General features: G+C 40.8%; 1 protein-coding gene across 2 annotated transcripts in view; it reads left to right on the top strand.

Moving 5' to 3' along the window:
- The window catches only part of Cdc42 (cell division cycle 42), a 39,626-nt gene extending 21,376 nt beyond the window's left edge, over positions 1–18,250 (top strand). Inside the window, exons 2-6 of one of the 2 annotated variants that reach the window (XM_051171995.1) lie at positions 2,203–2,357; positions 5,641–5,713; positions 8,972–9,081; positions 9,175–9,372; positions 16,757–18,250. In XM_051171995.1, coding sequence (XP_051027952.1) covers positions 2,253–2,357; positions 5,641–5,713; positions 8,972–9,081; positions 9,175–9,372; positions 16,757–16,846 — 576 coding nt within the window. In that variant the 5' untranslated portion in view covers positions 2,203–2,252 and the 3' untranslated portion in view covers positions 16,847–18,250. Of the gene's footprint in view, positions 1–2,202; positions 2,358–5,640; positions 5,714–8,971; positions 9,082–9,174; positions 9,373–15,370; positions 15,558–16,756 lie in introns of those variants that run through there. The other variant, XM_051171996.1, reaches the window with a different exon arrangement.
- Positions 18,251–18,544: the final 294 nt, after the last annotated feature.

The following is an 18,544-nucleotide window of genomic DNA, read 5'->3' as shown; positions in this document are numbered from 1 at the left end:
GGCAGGCAGATCTGTGGGAGTCTGAGGGCAGCTTAGCCTACTAAGTGAGTGCAGAACAGCCAAGGCTACACAGAGAAACCCTCCCCATTCAAAAATACACAGGCATGGCATCTAACCCTTGGGTTTATATTTGAACTAGTGGGATTGTGTGTGTGTGTATTTTAAAACATTGATTGATTGTTTATATTGCTTATACATGCTATGCATGGTATGCATATGGTCATCAGAGGATAACTTGTAGAAGTCAGTTTTCCTACCTTGGTCTCATGGATTGAACTCAGGCCATCAGGCTTGGTGGCAAGTGGCTTCGTTGGTCAAACCATTTTGCTGCCCCAAAGGACTATATTTTCATGTTTAATAAGATGGCAGCTCTAACCAGAAAGAAATTGTAAGACCCCCAGTGATTACACAAATGATTTATTTCAAGAAAAACTTGCGGGTTTGTTGAATCTGATATTCCTTTGTGCTGGGGAAGATCATTCATTTGGTAAAGTACAAACTACCTGAGTTCAATTACCAGAACCCACATAAAAACGTTGGTACTTGATGCTCAGTTTGTCTATTTTATTTGGTGAACACTAGGCCATTAAGAAACCTTGTTTGAAAAATAACCAAGCAACTGGGCGTGGTTGGCGCATGCCTTTAATCCCAGCACTAATGAGGCAGAGGCAGGCAGATTACTGTGAGTTCCAGGCCAGCCTGGTCTACAAAGTGAGTCTAGGACAGCCAGGGCAACACAGAGAAACAATGAGACTATCCTATACTTTTGCACACAAGTGTATGTGTATTTTTACACACATACACATACATTTACTGACATACAAAGACTTCACATTTTAATTTCAGAGATGTCAAAAATTGAGGGGGGAATCTCTGAAGAGATGGCTCAGTAGTTAAGAACATTTATTTGTTTCTTGGGCTCTTTTTTGCTTTTTGAGACAGGGTTTCTCTGTGTAGCCTTGGCTGTCCTGGACTTGCTTTGTGGACCAGGCTGGCCTCGAACTCACAGAGATCCGTCTGCCTCTTCCTCTTGAATGTTGGGATTAAAGGCATGTGCCACCATGCCCAGCTGGGAAAGTCTATCTTAAAGTTTATGAAGTACAATAAAGTCTTGGTGCATTTGTAATTGATAGTTTGTAAGACTATAGTAAGAGAAGCTGGGAGGGAGGGAGGGAGGGAGGGGGAGGGAGGGAGGGAGGGAGGGAGAGAGAGAGAGTGTGTGTGTGTGTGTGTGTTGTGGAGGTCAGAGGGCAACCTTGAGTATTAGTCCTTGCCTATTTGTTTTTTGAGACAGGGTTTCTTTTGTTTACTGCTTAGTGTGCCATATATAGACTGCAGGCTTCTTCCCATCTCCTGGGGCATTCTGGGATTACTGCACTATCATTATTGCACCTGACTTTTACATGGTTCTGAGGATCTGAGCTCAGGTGTCTGTATCATCTGAGCCATGTTTCTAGCCCATGTAATTATATTTTAAAACAAATCACTATGGTCATAAGCTGATATTTTCTTTATAAAAATGTAAGTTGAAACTCTTCTGGTTGAGCAATAACTGAGTTAACTGGTGCTGTCATGCCATGGCTGCTGGGAACCAGAGAGACCAATCTGCTCATTGTCCAGATCCTTATGCTTACATATCTGATGTGATGAACAAGCGTTGTGCTGCTTTTTACTTACGTCCTGAGTTACTACAGCTCTAAGGCTGGGCAGTGAACCATTCTTTAGAGTGTTCTTTGTATTGCACTTGATCTTGCATATAGTGTGCATGTGTGTTTATACTAAAGCAAGCTTTCACAAACTACACTTAATACAACTTTGCAAACTATACTATAGTCCACGTGGGACTCTTTTTCTTTGGTTATTTAAGACAGGGTTTCTCTGTGTAGCCTTGGCTGTCTTGGAACTCACTTTGTAGACCAGGCTGGCTTGGTACTCATGGAGATCCATCTATCTCTGCTTCCTGAATGCTGGGATCAAAGATGTGCACTACCACCCCAGGCTTGTGGGACTCTTGCAGGTGGATCTGTGAGTTTGAGGCCTGACTGCTCTACAGAGTGAGGTGCCATTTTTGTTTTTAGAGGTTTCAGCCATAATGGTAATGCTAGTTCTTTTGTTTGAGTGGCTGAACTTGTTGCTAGTTGAGAGAAAAAAGTTTGTATATAAACAGAAATCAATAAAACAATTGTCTTTAATTTTTTGCAGGTCAACATCTAATTTGAAATATTAAAAGTGGATACAAAACTATTTCCGCAATGCAGACAATTAAGTGTGTTGTTGTTGGTGATGGTGCTGTTGGTAAAACATGTCTCCTGATATCCTACACAACAAACAAATTTCCTTCGGAATATGTACCAACTGTAAGTATAAAGGCTTTTTGATAGTAAATGAGATTGTAATATGGTGTCCACTGAAAAGAACTTGGCCTGTCTGCACTGAAATATTTTTATTTGTCTTTGACTCTTAAAAAAATTAAATTTCATTACTTTTATTACTTTGTAGTGTGTGTGCTACATGCACATACCTGCATACCTGCCTTGGTGCATACATGGAGGACAGAGGACAACTTAAAGGAGTTTCTTTCCATTGCGTAGGCTCTGGGATTGAACTTAGGTTGTCATATTTGGCAGCAAATGCCTTCACCATGTCAGTCATTATCACACCAGCCCATTGTTTGATAATTAAAATTTTTTTTTACTTTATGTGTTGTTTATCTACACTTTAAAATAAAACAGCCGAGGATGGAGAGACGCTGCCACATTTAAAAAGCACTGGCTACTCTTCCAGGGGACTCAAGATTCAATCCCCAGCACCCACATGTTGGTTCATAGCCATCTGTAATCCAGCATCCCCTTGTGACCTGATGGCACCAAGCGTGCATGTGATGCACAGATCTACATGCAGGCAAAACACTTATACACATAAAAGTTAAAAAAAAAAAAAGTTGAAAAATTAGGCTCAAGTTAGGGGTAACATAGGGTCTGTAAGAAGTGCTGGAAGATTCTGAAACAAGGTGCTGTCAGTTTGCAGAAGTACACCCTGCATTTCTGTGTGTGTGTGTCTGTGTGTGTGTGTGTGTGTGTGTGTGTGTGTGTGTCTGTCTGTCTGTCTGTCTGTCTGTCTGTCTGTCTGTCTGTCTCTGTCTGTCTGTCCCATTGATTAATAAAGCTTTGAGGTCTCCTGGGGCTCAAATAAGAGGGTCTTAGAACTTCAGAGCATTCAGATATGACTGAAGTCTTGTGAGTCTGGCTGTAATTGCTTTATTAACTCCTTGAAAGGGAAGAGGCGAGATAGGAATAATTAAATGATAGTTAGGGAGAGACTTGTTTACAGTGATGCTTGAGAAACCACATCTGGCCTACAATGTTTATTCTGAGTTGCTTGGTCAACCCAGAGTATAATTATGTCAAAAGCGATTGGTCCTTTAGTGCTGGGATTGTGAGGGTCGGAAGTACGGCTGATGTAGGAGTGTTTTTTGGAATTGGTCAGAAAGTCTGGATCAGAGTCTGGAGTCTTAGGTTAATTTTCAGAGACACAGATAGGGTTGTCAGATTAACATATTGATAGTTCTATTTATTTGGAAGTGTTAGCTTGTGTGATGGCGCAGCTAATGGCTAAGACTACACGAAGAAAGAAGATGGAGTTTCTTTGAGGGGGTGAAAATTTAAAGATGTGGTTTGGTAATGAAACTACATTTTTTGAGTTGGCCTGTTAATCGGAAGATGTTTTGAAGTGGCAAGAGGCTTTATGAGAGTGATATGGATTGTGTCTCCAAAGTGAGGCAGCCATTGGGAATTTTGTGTCCTGAGTTTTTACTTGTAAACACGATTTCCAAGTCTTTCATTACTTTATTTGATGTGATGTATTGAAAATGGGCTTCTTAGTAGTGTGTGTGTGTGTGTGTGTGTGTGTGTGTGTGTGTGTGTGTAAAAAGAATAGCAGTGCAGTAAATTTTTAAATGGGCATGTTTGAGTAAATAGGCCAAAGTAAATTATATATGTATGATGTCTGTGTTGGCAGGGAAATAGATTGGGTACACGGTTCATATTTATGCCCATCTGTGGGCTGAGTTACCAGTAAGAGAACAGAGATTAGATAGAGCTCAAGGATTAGACATATCAACTTTTCTTCCATGGGAGAGAAAGTTCAGGTCTAACTTGCAGATGAGACTTGAAATCTCATCAGAAGCTTTTCTCATGGCTTTTTTCCCCCCTTTTTTCTTTTTTCTTTTTTTTTTGAGACTGGGTCTCATTGTGTAGCCCCAGCCTTCCTGGAACTTTCTGTGTAGACCAGGCTGGCCTTAAACTCATAGAGGTCTGCCAGTGCTTTCTGATTCTGATCCCCCCCCCCTTTTTTTTTTCCTGAAGCAAGATTTCACTATGTTGTTTGTTGTTCATGTTAGTTTCCAGGGCTCAAGTGATCTTTCTGTCTTAGCCTCTCAGTGACTAGGATTGACGCTATCCAACACTCCTAGCACATTTCTGTTTTTTTTTTTTTTCTTTAATTAATTATTTTATTGATTAAAAAAAAATATTATGTATACGGTGTTCTGCCTGCAGGCCAGAAGAGGGCATCAGATCTCATTATAGATGGTTGTGAGGTCCCAAGTGGTTGCTGGGAATTGAACTCAGGAACTTGGGAAGAGCAGAGAGTGCACTTAATCTTTGAGCAATCTCTCCAGATCCTATTTTATTAATTTTTAATTGTGTTGTGTATGATGTCCACATGAGTGCAAGTGCTTCCTGAGGCCAGAAGTGTTAGATTCCCCTGGAGTGGGGGTTACAGGTTGTTATGAGTCTCCTCATGTGGGTGCTGAGAACTGAATGCAGTCCTTTGAAAGAACAGTGTAAGTTCTTAACTACTGTCATCTCTCCAGCAGAGTTTCAGTTCTGAATTAAAAGGAACTGTCTGTGAATAAATAGTTTATTAGAAATCAGGTTGGCCATCGTTGAAGAATAGCGCTGTCCTAAATTTTTTTAGACTTGAAGGGGATTTTTTATTTTTTGGTTTTTCCAGACAGGGTTTCTCTGTGTAGCCTTTGCTTTCCTGGACTCGCTTTGTAGACCAGGCTGGCCTTGAAGTCACAGTGATCCACCTGCCTCTGCCTCCTGAGTGCTGGGATTAAAGGTATCCCAGAGTGTCCTCAGAGTCATTAAGTAAGTCAGAATGACCTTGATCTTTTTTTTTTTTTCTTCTTCTGTCTCTACCTCCTATATGCTGGGATTATGAGGTGTTTCACTCTACCCATTTACTTATTTTTTAAGCTGACTTATTTTCATTTAGTAAAATGCTTCATTCAAAAGCTTCTTAATACTACTAGTTGTCAGAAAGAGTGAATATCTCCTTTACTGTCCAACCCCATTGTAGAGGATTGGAAGGGCCCTCTCTAGTCAGTGGCCTGGTTTCTGTGATACCACTTATTATGTGTTTCCTTATGTAGTAGACTGGAGTCAGACAGACATCTCAGGACACAGTCTTATATTTTTCCAAGAACCATTCCACTCATGCTAGGACATAGCTGGACATAAAAAGAAATGGACTAAGGGAAGATCAATATCTTTCTTAGGAAGGAAATAAGTGGCTAGGAATTGTACTATTTCACCCACTAACAATGTTACATTTCTTCTTCTTCTTTTTCTGTAGGTTTTTGACAACTATGCAGTCACAGTTATGATTGGTGGAGAGCCATATACTCTTGGACTTTTTGATACTGCAGGTGAAAATTTATGTCTTAATATTTTGATCTATAACAGTTGCTGCTACTGGATGTCTTTTGGACACCATGAAATTAGTATATCAGTAATTTACTTACCTTTCCTTAATAGCTATCAGGGTTGAATATAATGGTGGTTGTTGGCATGGTGGCACACTCTTCTAATCCGAGCACTCAGGAGGCAAAGGCAGTCTGTGAGTTTAAGGCCAGTCTAGTCAACATAGTGAATTCCAGGCCAGCCAGGGCTGTAGAGAGACCCTGTCCCATACTGTAACAACCCCCCGCCCCCTTCTCTTTGACCTTGGCTGGCTAATAGGAGTTTGGAGTACCCTGAGTGGATGGATGGTATGGAAGAGATACAATACAGTCAGAGCATCCTTAGGTAAATTGCAGTGGTTTGGGAGGCTGGAAAGAGACTAAGGGAATGAGCTCAGAAAACATGTCTGCTGGTCCCTCAAGTCCTGAATCTCACAGCTGGGGACTAGGGATGTAACATAGTCTGTAGCATACCCCATGCACACATGAGGCCCTGGGTTCGATCCCTAGCATTACTACCTAAATTTGGTATAGCTGTAATCACTGCAGTCCTGGGTAGAATTAGGAGGATCAAGGTCTTACTTATATAGGAAATTCAAGGCCAGGCTGGACTACATAAGACCCCGGAATGAAATAGTCTCAGTTTTCTAAATATGACCAAGGTTGTAAACTTGGTATTTATTAGCATTGTCCTTTTGTTAGAAGATTTATATAGTATATTTTGTCTGTATAATGCATGTGTAGAGAGTGTCTTATTATACATAAACCACATCTAGCTGAGAGTGTTGCTTCTTTGTCAGCTATCCAAATTATTTTCAACTTGTTGGGGTTTTTTTTTGTTTTTCAAGACAAGGTTTTGGGGCTGGAGAGATGGCTCAGAGGTTAAGGGTACTGACTGCTCTTCCAAAGGTCATGAGTTCAATTCCCAGCAACCATATATTGGCTCACAACCATCTACAATGAGATCTGTATACATAATAAATAAATAAATCTTAAAAAAAAAAAAAAAGACAAGGTTTCTCTGTGTAATAGAGCCCTGGCTATCCTGGAACTCACTCTGAAGACAAGGCTGGCCTCAAACTCCAGCGATCCTCCTGCCTCTGCCTCCCTGAGTGCTAGGATTAAAGGAGTGCACTGCCACACCCCACTTTCAACTTGTTTTGAACACTAGATACCTATCTTATTTTTCTCTATGTAGAAAGTCCTCTGCCTTTTTCTTTTTTTGTGGTCTCCCCCACGCCCCCCCCCCCCCCCAATGGTTTTTCTGTGTAGCCTTGGCTGTCCTGGACTTGCTTTGTAGACCAAGCTGGCCTCGAACTCAAGGTGTGTGTGTCACCATGCCCAGCATCTGCCCCCCCCCCCTTTTTTTAAATTTGATCTTTTTGTAATTTGATTGACCATTAGGAGTTCTCTAGATCTTAATATTTCATCTAGATCATAACTTTTTTTTTTTTTTGAGGCAGAGTCTTACTGTATAGGTGTTTTGCTTATATGTCTATCTTTGCATTACATGCATGCAGTGCCTGTGGAGGGCTAAAGAGGGTGTTGTATCCTCTGGAATTGGAGTTTAAAATGGTTGTGAGTTGTCATGTGGGTGTTGGACACCAAATCCCCAGCCCCTTTTATTAAGTTTTGAAATAATGAAATAGGGTGTTCTAGCATTGACTGTGTAGGTTGCTGTGGGTGGAGTTCACAGTATTTATTTATTTGTTTATTTTTGATATTTTAAGTCACCCAGTGTGTATAAGCATGGGATATCTTTTCATTTCTTAGGGCTTCTTTACTTCCAGCAGTTTTCACCATTTTCATTTGTGAATCTTTCACCTTCCAGGCTAATTCCTAAGTATTTTATTCTTTTCATATATCCACTGATTATTGACAAGTTCATTTTTTCTAGGTCTTTTCAGTTACATGCACGTGTGGACCAAACATAGGACCTGGCTTGGTAGTCCTTAGGGATAGTGGATGGCTTCAGTAGAATGTTTTCTTAGGTGATTTCACTGATTGTTACATAATCAGAAGTAGTGTTGATTTTTTTTTTTTTTTTTTTTTTTTTAAACCTACTAGTAGAATTAGCACAGAGAGTATTGTTCAAATAGCATATTACCAAGCCTTACCTTTGATTAGGTAAATTGCTTTATGGCTAGTATGCTAATGGCTGCACACTTGATATGTTGATATATCTGTAATTTCTCTTCTTTTTTCTTCTTGGAAACAAGAATCTTACTATAGTTTTGGCTGGCTTGGAGGTTGCTTTGGTCTCAAACTTGTGGTTATTCTCTTGCCTCTGTCTCCTGAGTGCTGGGTTTATGGGCATGGCCCACTATGTTCGTGTTTTTTGTTTTTTCTTTTAAATTACACTTATTTATGTGGAAGCACATGCCACAGCATGTGTATATGGAAGTCAAGAGGATAACTTGGAGTGGTTCTTTCCCCCCAGCCCCCAGCCAGGGCTTTAATGTGGTGTGGGGATTGAACCCAGGACTCTATGCATGCTAGGTAATCACTCTATGTACTAAAGAGCTATAGCCTTAGCTTTGACCTGTGATTTTTTTTTTGTTTGTTTGTTTTGTTTTGAGACAGGGTTTCTGTGAATAGCCTTGGCTGTCTTGGATTCACTTTGTAGACCAGGCTGGCCTCGAACTCACAACGATCTGCCTGCCTCTGCCTCCCAAGTGCTGGTATTGCAGATGTGAGCCACCATGCCCGGCTTTGACCTGTGATTTGTATTCATTTACTTAGACCTGTGATTTTTTTTTTTTTTTCCAGACAGGGTTTCTCTGTGTAGCCTTAGCTGTCCTGGACTCACTTTGTAGACCAGGCTGGCCTCAAACTCACAGCAATCCACCTGCCTCTGCCTCCCGAGTGCTGAGATTAAAGGCGGGTGCCACCACGCTCGGCTTTTAGACCTGTGGTTTAAAAAAAAAAAAAAAAAGATTTGCTTATATATGTACATTGGTGTTCTTCTTGCTTGTATGTGTCTGTAAGGACGTCAGATCCCCTGGAACTGGAGTTACAGTAAGAGCTGCCATGTGGGTGCTGGGAGTTGAACCTGGATTCTTTGGAAGAGCAGCCAGTGCTCTTAACTACTGAGCCATCTCTCCAGCCCTTAGACCTGTGATTTTATTTATTTATTTATGTATTTATTTTATTTTTTAGACCTGTGATTTTAATGTCATAAAAATATCAAATTTTAGTTGCTGACCTCTCTAACTTTTTCTTTAGGGCAAGAGGATTATGACAGACTACGACCACTGAGTTATCCACAAACAGATGTTTTTTTAGTGTGTTTTTCAGTGGTCTCTCCATCCTCATTTGAAAATGTGAAAGAAAAGGTGAGTCAAACTCTTCCCCCTTGAAGCCTACACAGAAGTTCTTTTGCCCTGAGGCTTGTGGATTAACAAAAGCATTTTAAAACCTCCTTTTAGTGGGTGCCTGAGATAACTCATCACTGTCCAAAGACTCCTTTCTTGCTCGTTGGGACCCAAATTGATCTCAGAGATGACCCCTCTACTATTGAGAAACTTGCCAAGAACAAACAGAAGCCTATCACTCCAGAGACTGCTGAAAAGCTGGCAAGGGATTTGAAGGCTGTCAAGTATGTGGAGTGCTCCGCCCTCACACAGGTAAGGCTCTAAATCCCATGTCTCGGTAGTTGATTGTTTTAAGCATTAGGACACAGAGGCTCTTTTCCCTGTGTGTACTGTGTAAGTGCAGTTCTGCAGAGTGTCTAACACGACCGTTCCAAAGTATGGTTGAGAGGGCTATGAGGGAGAGTACAGCCAGAGGCTTCTGGAGAATTTAGAGCAGAGAGAGAGAGAGAAAATAGTAGACAGAACATGGCCTATAAGACTGTGAAAAAAGAAGAAAAGGGAGTGGGGGGAACAAGGGAGAGCTGAAATAAATGAAAGTAGCTGAAATAGAATCGGAAGGTCATGAGAAAATGGGGGTGGGGGAAGAGAAGCTTCTGAGTTGGAGAAATTTAGAGTATGGAGTCTGGTGAGAAGAGCTAGGATGCCGGCATGGACTCTGAAGTGGGTACTGAGAGGGAGCCTGGGGGCCAGCCTGAGGTTGGTATGCTATAGGCACCATAGGTAGCCATTTATCTCTTCTGCCAGTGATAAGGAAATGGCTTCCTGAGGGGTGGGGCCTTTTGTGGAACTGTCAGATTTTGGGCCTGACATTTCAGTCTTTTGTTTATGATAAGGGCAATGTAATTTCTTCTGTAACTGCTTCTTAGCTGAAATTAGGAATTTGTTGTCAGGGCTCAGGAAGGCTGAAATGCCCATTTAAGGTTGGGGGTTGGGGAAGGCTAGACTGCTTTGAGCAGTCTGGAATGCTGGTCCAAAGCCAGGGCTCAAGTTGGAAATTCTATTGGAGCTTATGGTTTACGTCAGCTTTCAGTAAGTACCGGGCTTACTGTTTCTGAAGGACCACCTGAGGCTGGCATATTTGGAGCAGTTTGCATTCTGCAGTTGATTGGAATTCTGTGGGGACTGATACAGACTAAAAACAGAATATAAAGATAAGGGGCTTACAGGAAGATTTTTATTTGGATATACACTTGAAATTTCCAGGCCTGTGGTCCTGGTAGTTGGGGGCAGAGGTCATGGTAGGGGAAGGAGTCCCAAGACCAGGGGAAGGAGAGAGCCCACCCCCAGGGATAGGTAGCAGGCAGGTAAGCTTAATCTGTTGATTGACAGGACTAATCTGGAGTCTGTTTGACTTGTGACAGGTGTATCTAAGTCTCAACTCCCTAAAGCTTATATGAATTTTTAAAGTTTACAAAAAAATAAAAGTTTTAGATAAATGAGCATTACTATTTGTAGTCTGCACTGAAATCCTCATTGAAGAAAAAGCAGTTAACAAGTGTCTGTAAGCTAAAGATGTTTTCAGCACAATGAGAAATACTTTTATTTTTGACAGGGGGAGGGAAGGATTGGAGACAGGGTTTCTCTGTGCAGCACTGGCTGTTTTGGACTCAATAGACCAGGCTGGCCTTGAACTCACAGAGCTCAACCTGCCCCTGCCTCCCTGTGTTAAAGAAGAAATATGTGCTACACAACACGCATGATAAGGGATTTATTGTAGACAGGGAGAAGGGAGAGAGGAAAGAGGGGGAGGGACGTACCAGGGGGAGAGAGAGATACAGAGTAAGAGAAGGAGAAGGTGGCAGGTCAGCTTCTTTTATATCCTGGGTCCCTGCTACATCTTGTGGCGGGCTGTGATGATGTCAGATTGCTAAGCAACTAAGTATGCTACCACCCTGAGTGCTGGGGTTACAGGCGTGTGCCACCACTGCCCAACCAGTGAGAAGCACTTTGTCGTTTATATTTAGAAAACAACCAAAAGAAGTTAAAAAAAAATTGAGCCTGATATAATAATAGTAGTCAGTGCTTTAGTAGGGCTACATTAATAGCTTATCAGAACTCCATTGATTGCTACAACTTTGAAATTTTGAAGTAGCATAGTGAGAGGGAAAGAAATCCGAAACATTTCCATTTTTCACATACATTAAATCACTTCCTCAGACCTTTACAATTTAGCAAATTCCTTTCTTATGGACTGTCACAACTTAGTTAAGCACTAACAACCTTGGGCCTTTTAAACTTGCACTAACACACTTTAAATTGCTTTCTTAGACCTTCACAAATTACCTACTCTTTCATATCCTCAGACTTTACAACTTGTATTTAACTGGAGTTAACAGGAGTTGTGAATTACCTGTAGTGGGTGCTGGGAATGCAACTCCAGTTTTCTGGAAGAGAAGCAAACACTATTAGCCACTGAGCCATGTCTCTAGCTCTACTTTTCTTCTCTGAGATTTGCTATATAGCCTGGGCTGACCTTGTACTTGTTTTGTAGCCCAGGCTACAGTGTGTGGTTTGTAGCAGTCCTGCTTCAGGGTCTTGAAATCCTGTGTTATAGGATTGCCGCACCAAGCCTGGCTCTACAGAGGTGTATTTAGCGGTAATGCCCAGGAAGAGCAGGCCTTCAGTATGTTTTGTGAGAGGACTGTGTGTATGGAAAGTTTTGTTAGTCTCTTACAGGTCTGGCATTGCTTACCTCCAATGTTGTACTTCTGCTGAATGATTTGGAGTGGTCCAGGTGGTGTTAGTAAACCTTCAAGTGAGGTCCAGATAAGGGGCAGACTAATAAGTGGGCTGCCTGCCTGCCTGCCTTCTTTCCTTCCCTCCTTTATATTTTTTTGTATTTATATAATTAAAAATTTTTTCTTTATTACTAATTCTGACAAATACCACACAATCTCTAGGGTCATTTAACTGAGACAGAGAATTAGGCATAATATTTGAGGCTCTGTAGGCTACTGTTGCCATAGTCCTCAGTCATATGTTATATATTATCTTCAGTCCTGTGTTTCTAAGGGTATTGTTTTCCTTATGGTTTTTTTCTCTGGCCATTTTTGAGCAATGTGTTTAGAAGTCCTCTTGGAGCTGAGTTCAGGGAGCAGTAACAGTCAACATGTTTGTGCATTTCACTCTTCTGTAGCTTTATGGTATTGTGCCTTAGTTCCTTTTCCTCTTGCTCTAGCAAAATACCCTGACGAAAGCAACTTAAGCCGGGTGTGGTGATGCATACCTTTAATCCTAGCACTCAGGAGGCAGAGGCAGGTAGATTGTTGTGAGTTTGAGGCCACCCTGGTCTACAAAGTGAGTCTAGGATAGCCAAGGATACACAGAGAAACCCTGTCTCGGGAAAAAACAAAAAGCAAGCAAACGAACAACAACAAAAAGCAACTTAAAGGAGAAAGGTTTATTCATGCTCAGAGTTTTAAAGTACTGTCAGGTAGCAGGAGCTTAAGCAGCTGGTCACATTGCATCCAGTCAACAAGTAAATGCATGCTAGTGCTAAGTTGACTTATCCAGCTCCAAATCCTCTGTCCAGAGGAAGGTCCCACCCACAGCTAAAATAGATCTTCCCACATCAACCAGTGTAATCGAGTTCATCCCTGCTCACCATACATTGCCCATTCCTGGTTTTACATGTGGTTCTAGGAACAAAGGAAAGAATTTTGGAAATAATTAGCATTGTACTCACTGATCTACATGCCTAATGAAAATAGGGGTTACTAATATATTAATTCAGTTTTTAAAAAGAGATTTATTTATTGTGTATACAGCGTTTTGCCTGCATGTACAACTGCAGGCCAGAAGAGGGCACCAGATGCCGTGAGCCACCATGTAGTCGCTGGGATTTGAACTAAGGACTTTTGGAAGAGCAGGCAGTGCTCTTAACCATTGAGCCATTTCTCCAGATCCTAAATACAGTTTTTAATATTGTTGGGTTCTTTTTTTTTTTTTTTTATTGTTGGGTTCTTGATCAAGTACATGTCAGTAGTATATGTATAACTATGCATAATTAAGATTTCATGAGGGATTTAGTGTATGGAAGACTGGATATATAGTTTAAGCTCCCAGCTTTTTGCTTGGTTGTATATTTAAACATAATGCTTTTATGCTTGACTAGATTCTGCAGGATAACTTTAAGGCCTAATTTCTTAGTCCACCTCCTCCTAGCCCAGCTTAGTTGATCTCGTTGGAGAAGCTAATACTCAAGGCTTCACAAGAGCTGGGCAGTGGTGGCTCATGCCTTCAATATCAGCACTTGAAAAACAAAACAAAACAAAACGATTCACAAGAATGTAACCTCTTTTTACAGCACAGACTGAGGCAATAACCAAATAGTGCCTTAAGTGAAGGCAGCACGGTGTGTATGTAGTAGGGAGGCAGGAGAAAGTATGTGTCTCAGGCATGTTCTCTGTTCTTTAGATATGGGATGCTTTGGAGAAATAGAGTTAAAAGGAGGCCATGTGGACCCAGTTCAAGGTCACTGGCGAAGCTTGTTTTAGACAGTGGGATGCTGTGAGCAGATTATTGAGTCATTTAGAACTTGAAGCATGGGGAGTTAATACAGGAGGAACATCTTTTTTTCCAGATTCTGAAGTTAGAAGTCAGAGATAGAAAATTGGATTTGTGGTTATGTGTGTAAGTTAAAAGTTCTGTTGGTTGATTCCTCTATAACTAAATAACAAGATAGTAGTAAAGCCAAGGTTAAACTTGTTTCATAAAATACTTGCTGATCTTTTCCCAAAGTAAATACACAAGAAAGGAGTGCCTTTATTATTTAAAAAAAAAAAAAAAGAGTCTTTAAATTTAAATTAAATTAAATTTAAATTAAACAAACAAACAAAACCAAAAAACCAAAACAAAACAAAAAACCAGGTTTCACTCAGGCTGACTTTAAGCTCAGGATTTTCCTGAGTGCTCAGATTAAGCCACCACACCTGGCTAGGGGTTCTTTCTTCAATGGAAAGAACTATATGTTAGTAACCAGGCACTAACAGTATACTCTACTTTATCAGTCCTCTTCCCGTTTATAGTTTTTGCAAAATATTTCCCTCCCACCCTATTCATTTACCTGTGAATGTTCCTACAGATGCATGGATAGGTTGCAGAGGTACTTTAGCATTAGTATGTTGTTTCTCCTGGGAAAAGGGTGTAAAAGAGAAACTGTTTAAACCTCATTTTCTGATTACTATCTCACTTATTTATATCAAATGGACTGTGTGTGTATATTTCCCCTGGGGTTTAGGGTACAAGAAGGGCAATGTCTGTGGTAGTCCAGTGGCTGACAACATTGAGCTATGCTCTGGGATTTGGGGAACAGGTAAAACTGCTCTGAGTGGTGAACCTATGGGCTCAGAGGTAGGCCATCTGTCTGGGCTCTGAGTTCCACTGTTGTGAATCACAGTATCCTTGGAGTTTCTGGCGGCGCTGTAAGTGTATTTCTAGTCTAGTCCCTATAGATGTGAGAATGTTGTGTTTTCATTCCATGCTACATGTCCTGGACCCATCCAGACATCTGAAAGCATGGGGCTGCTTGCTGACTCTGATTCTGAGACCCCATTCTTTGTTTCCTTATGACTTGGGTGGTGGTTCCTTGCTCTAGCAACATGGCTCAGTATCTGATGTGCATGCTGTTTCTGGGGTCCATTCCTTACAGTGGCTGCCACTGCTGCACAGGGAGTACTCCAGAGTGGCTGGGAAACTGATTTATGAAATCCTGATTAATCCCATCCAGATATGTCACCGAACCTAGAAACATGGAGCATGCCTGTTAGTCGCTGTTTGTGCCCTTCAGTTATTCAGGGGCTGAATTCACAAAAGTCTGGGATTCTAATAGATTTATTTCCAAAATATGTATGTCATCATCATCAGTAGTAATGTTGGAGGAATCTCACTTTTCTAACACATCTATCTTGTGTTTATATATTTCTATCTTGTGTTTATATATTTTTTTCTCTTGGGATTTTTACACCAAAATATAATATTAGATTTCAGTATGTGATTCTTTTAGATGTTAACATACTGCATTTTTCATTAATTTTTTCCTTGCTTAGTTAACTTTTTTGAGGTGAAATTTCTGTCCAGTTATCTACCCTCTCAATACTTTCTAACCTAAGAATGAACATTCTAGTGTCTCCTTTCCTTAAGCACATTGCTTCTGTGAATTCAGCTCTTAATCCAGACTGCTATTGTAACTGCTAGTCTCTCTAATCCTCTAACCTGGCTGCTATTCTCTCTCCTCCCCTCTGTCTTGTAGAGAGGTCTGAAGAATGTGTTTGATGAGGCTATCCTAGCTGCCCTCGAGCCTCCGGAAACTCAACCCAAAAGGAAGTGCTGTATATTCTAAACTGTTTTCTCCTTCCCCTCTTTGCTGCTGCTTCCTGTCCCACTACTGTAGAAAGATCATTTAAAACAAAGGAATAAAACCATCCTGTTTGAAAGCCTCTGCGTCTCCTTACTCAACACCTTAGAGCAAACTCTGTATTCATTTTTGATCAGAATGCAATATCTTAGAATATTTTTTGTGTGTGTGATCAGTAGTCACATTAGACTTGTTTAACTTTCTGCTGCTTGAGTTGCCTGATGCTCAGAGCTTTTGGTTTGAATAATTATTGCAAAAGGGAATGTGGTCTGGCATTAAGAATGATGTCTTTTTGGAGAAAATAAGAGTCTCAACACTTCTAGGTGTTAGTTCTAGATGGAGAAAGTATCGCTAAACACCACTTTACTCTTACTGATTGTTAATTGTAATTGCATGACAAACTATGAAAAAGGTTGACTTGCTAGTAGAGTGTAATGGGGAAGGGAGAATTCTCTTATGGTTTTCCTTTGTGCAGTGAAACTTTTGTGTTGCTCTTGCTTTGGCTGTTTGTGCTGTAGGTGGAGTGTTTGTCATTCTGGGATGGGGAAGGTATCCATGTATCTGCTTATTGCTTAATGAGTTCATTGTTACACATTATCTCCTAATCCTAGCATCCATTTAACAATTGATTTAAGGTTTGCTGATGTTGAAATGTAAAGCTACTGCCTTTATATTTTCCTGCTTTTGATTCTATTGTTGTGAGGGAAACATACAATTGTGGTTATCTTTACATTTTGAAATTAAAAATATACAATTGTTTGTATAAATGCCTGGTGAAGCTTTATTCCTGTTGCACTGACTGGCTCTAACTTCAGTTTTGTATCAGGTACCAACTTCTGCTTCCTTGAATCCCCTTGGCTCTGTCTAATTAGTGGAATAAAGGGTATTCAAAGTCAATATATTTATAGCTGCTGCCCACTCCCTGCCTTTCATAGAACATGGATGCCACTGCCCAGGTGTTTTCTCTGTGTTACATGCTGCTGCTCTACATTATACAACTCATTGAATGAGCAAATGACATGTGCTTGTTTGCTTCTTGTGACATTATCTCAGAGGACCACTCACGAGTATCTGCTCATCTGTGCCAGCATTGCTGAATCTCTCCTGTACTCTGACAAGACAGAACTGGGTGAAGCAAGATTATTAGGTTGAGTTTCAGGGCTATTAATGTTTCTTTGTTTGCCCGCGGTTTCTGAGGTTTGACTGTTTTAAACATGAACTCCAGCTCTGTTGTCATACCAAAAATCAGATTGCCCATTTCTTCTTTCTACCCCTTTTCAGAAAGGCCTAAAGAATGTGTTTGATGAAGCAATATTGGCTGCCCTGGAGCCTCCAGAACCCAAGAAGAGCCGCAGGTGTGTGCTGCTATGAACGCCTCTCCAGAGCCCTTTCTGCACAGCTGGTGTTGTCATCATACTAAAAGCAATGTTTAAATCAAACTAAAGATTAAAAATTAAAATTCGTTTCTGCAATAATGACAAACGCCCTGCACCTACCCACATGCACTCATGTGAGACAAGGTCCATTGGTATGGTCCCCTTGCCCTCCCAGTAATAGTTAATTTTAAATAATTGTGTATTGTCTGAAAAGTGATGAGTGCTAGTTTTTGTTTCCTTGTTTAAAACAACAACAAAAATCCCCACAAATGTTTTGTTTTGTTTAAAAGCAAGGCATGCTTGTGATGACTGTAACAGACTAATTTCGAATTGTCAGAGCTGCTCCCTGGTGCCATTTTGGAGAGTAATCTGGGGCATCTTAGTGTCTTTTGTTTTTGTTTTGCTTTTTATTCCCCAACCCTTCTCTCCTTTTGGGGTCTGTGTGGGGTTGTTTCTTAGTCTTGTATTTTGAAATTTGTTAACCAGAGGACAGCCCATGGGGGAGGAGGACAGGTTATTTCCACATTCCACCCTCTAGGTCTACTTTAGCAAATCTGTCCCCACCTGGTGCTCTTAGGAGGGAGTATAGAAATGCCTCATTTAACACCACGCTCCTTCTTGAAAGTTGCCTTTTCTCTCCACCCTTAAGTGGATCCAGTCTTTGATGAAACTCATGAAGGTGGGTGGAAGCTGTCTTGCCCTCTTTCTAGGATGCACTCTACATGTGACTGTGACTTTCAAGGGCATTTGTTTGCCATTTGCTGATTTGGGGAGGAGGGATAATATCTAACTAGTTTCATTGATAAATGAAAAAAAAGTATTGCACCTTTTGAAATACACCAAATGGATTGAGTTCCTAATTAAAAAAGTTCTTTTGCCCTGTCAGTCATTTTCTTTATGCTTAGCATAGATTTACAACTCACTGTGTAGTGTTCCTAGATTCAGCTGAAGACCTGGTACCTCGGGTTCCTTAGGGGATGGTGCTAGAAGACACATGGCCACTGATGATTGCCATCTCCTTTCAGGTGATGAGGTTACAAGCCTGCTTCATTAAGAAGCTGTGAGCATGTGGGGTGGGGAGCATACTTTTAACTAACATGGGGACCAGTCAGGGCTATCCCCCCTTTCTTTTTCTTCCATGCCTATGAGGAACCCTTGAACAACCGGCTGAAGCTCTCTCAACAAAAATGGCGAGAGCCTCATGACTCTTCATAAGTGTTAATAGAGACTTTATCAGATTATTTTGTTTGCAGGTTCCAGTTTTTAAAATGTTTAGGTAATCTCCTTCCCCAGTCTTGATCTTGTGGATTCGTTAGTGCCGAACCATTGCTTTCTTGTGTCTCAACTCTTTGTATATGAATTCTTTTCAGATGTATTAAACAAACAAAACCCTTCACAAGCCAGCCTGAAGGTTGTTATTTTCCCTCCGCCTCTTACTTTTCAGGTATTTAGAAATGAGGATGTGACTCTTACAGGGCATCAACATCTAACACATTTTGGGATAAAAATTTAAAGCTTTATTGTTGTTTTCTGGCATTAAGCTTAAGTTGTTTCCTTCCATGTGTTTAAGTTTATGCCTTCTTCCCTAAACTTGACAGCTAGCTCTGAATCTCTTCACTGTGTATGCTGAGTAGGTCAGAGTAGTTGTCAGTGCAGAAGTATGGGTGAAGCTCTCAGCTCCTGGAAGGCAGCA

The sequence above is a fragment of the Acomys russatus genome, chromosome 29 (assembly GCF_903995435.1).
Source record: "Acomys russatus chromosome 29, mAcoRus1.1, whole genome shotgun sequence".
NCBI classification, from domain to species: Eukaryota; Metazoa; Chordata; class Mammalia; order Rodentia; family Muridae; genus Acomys; species Acomys russatus.
The sequence above is the reverse complement of the archived record's forward strand: the minus strand, read 5'-3'. Positions and strand labels throughout refer to the sequence as shown.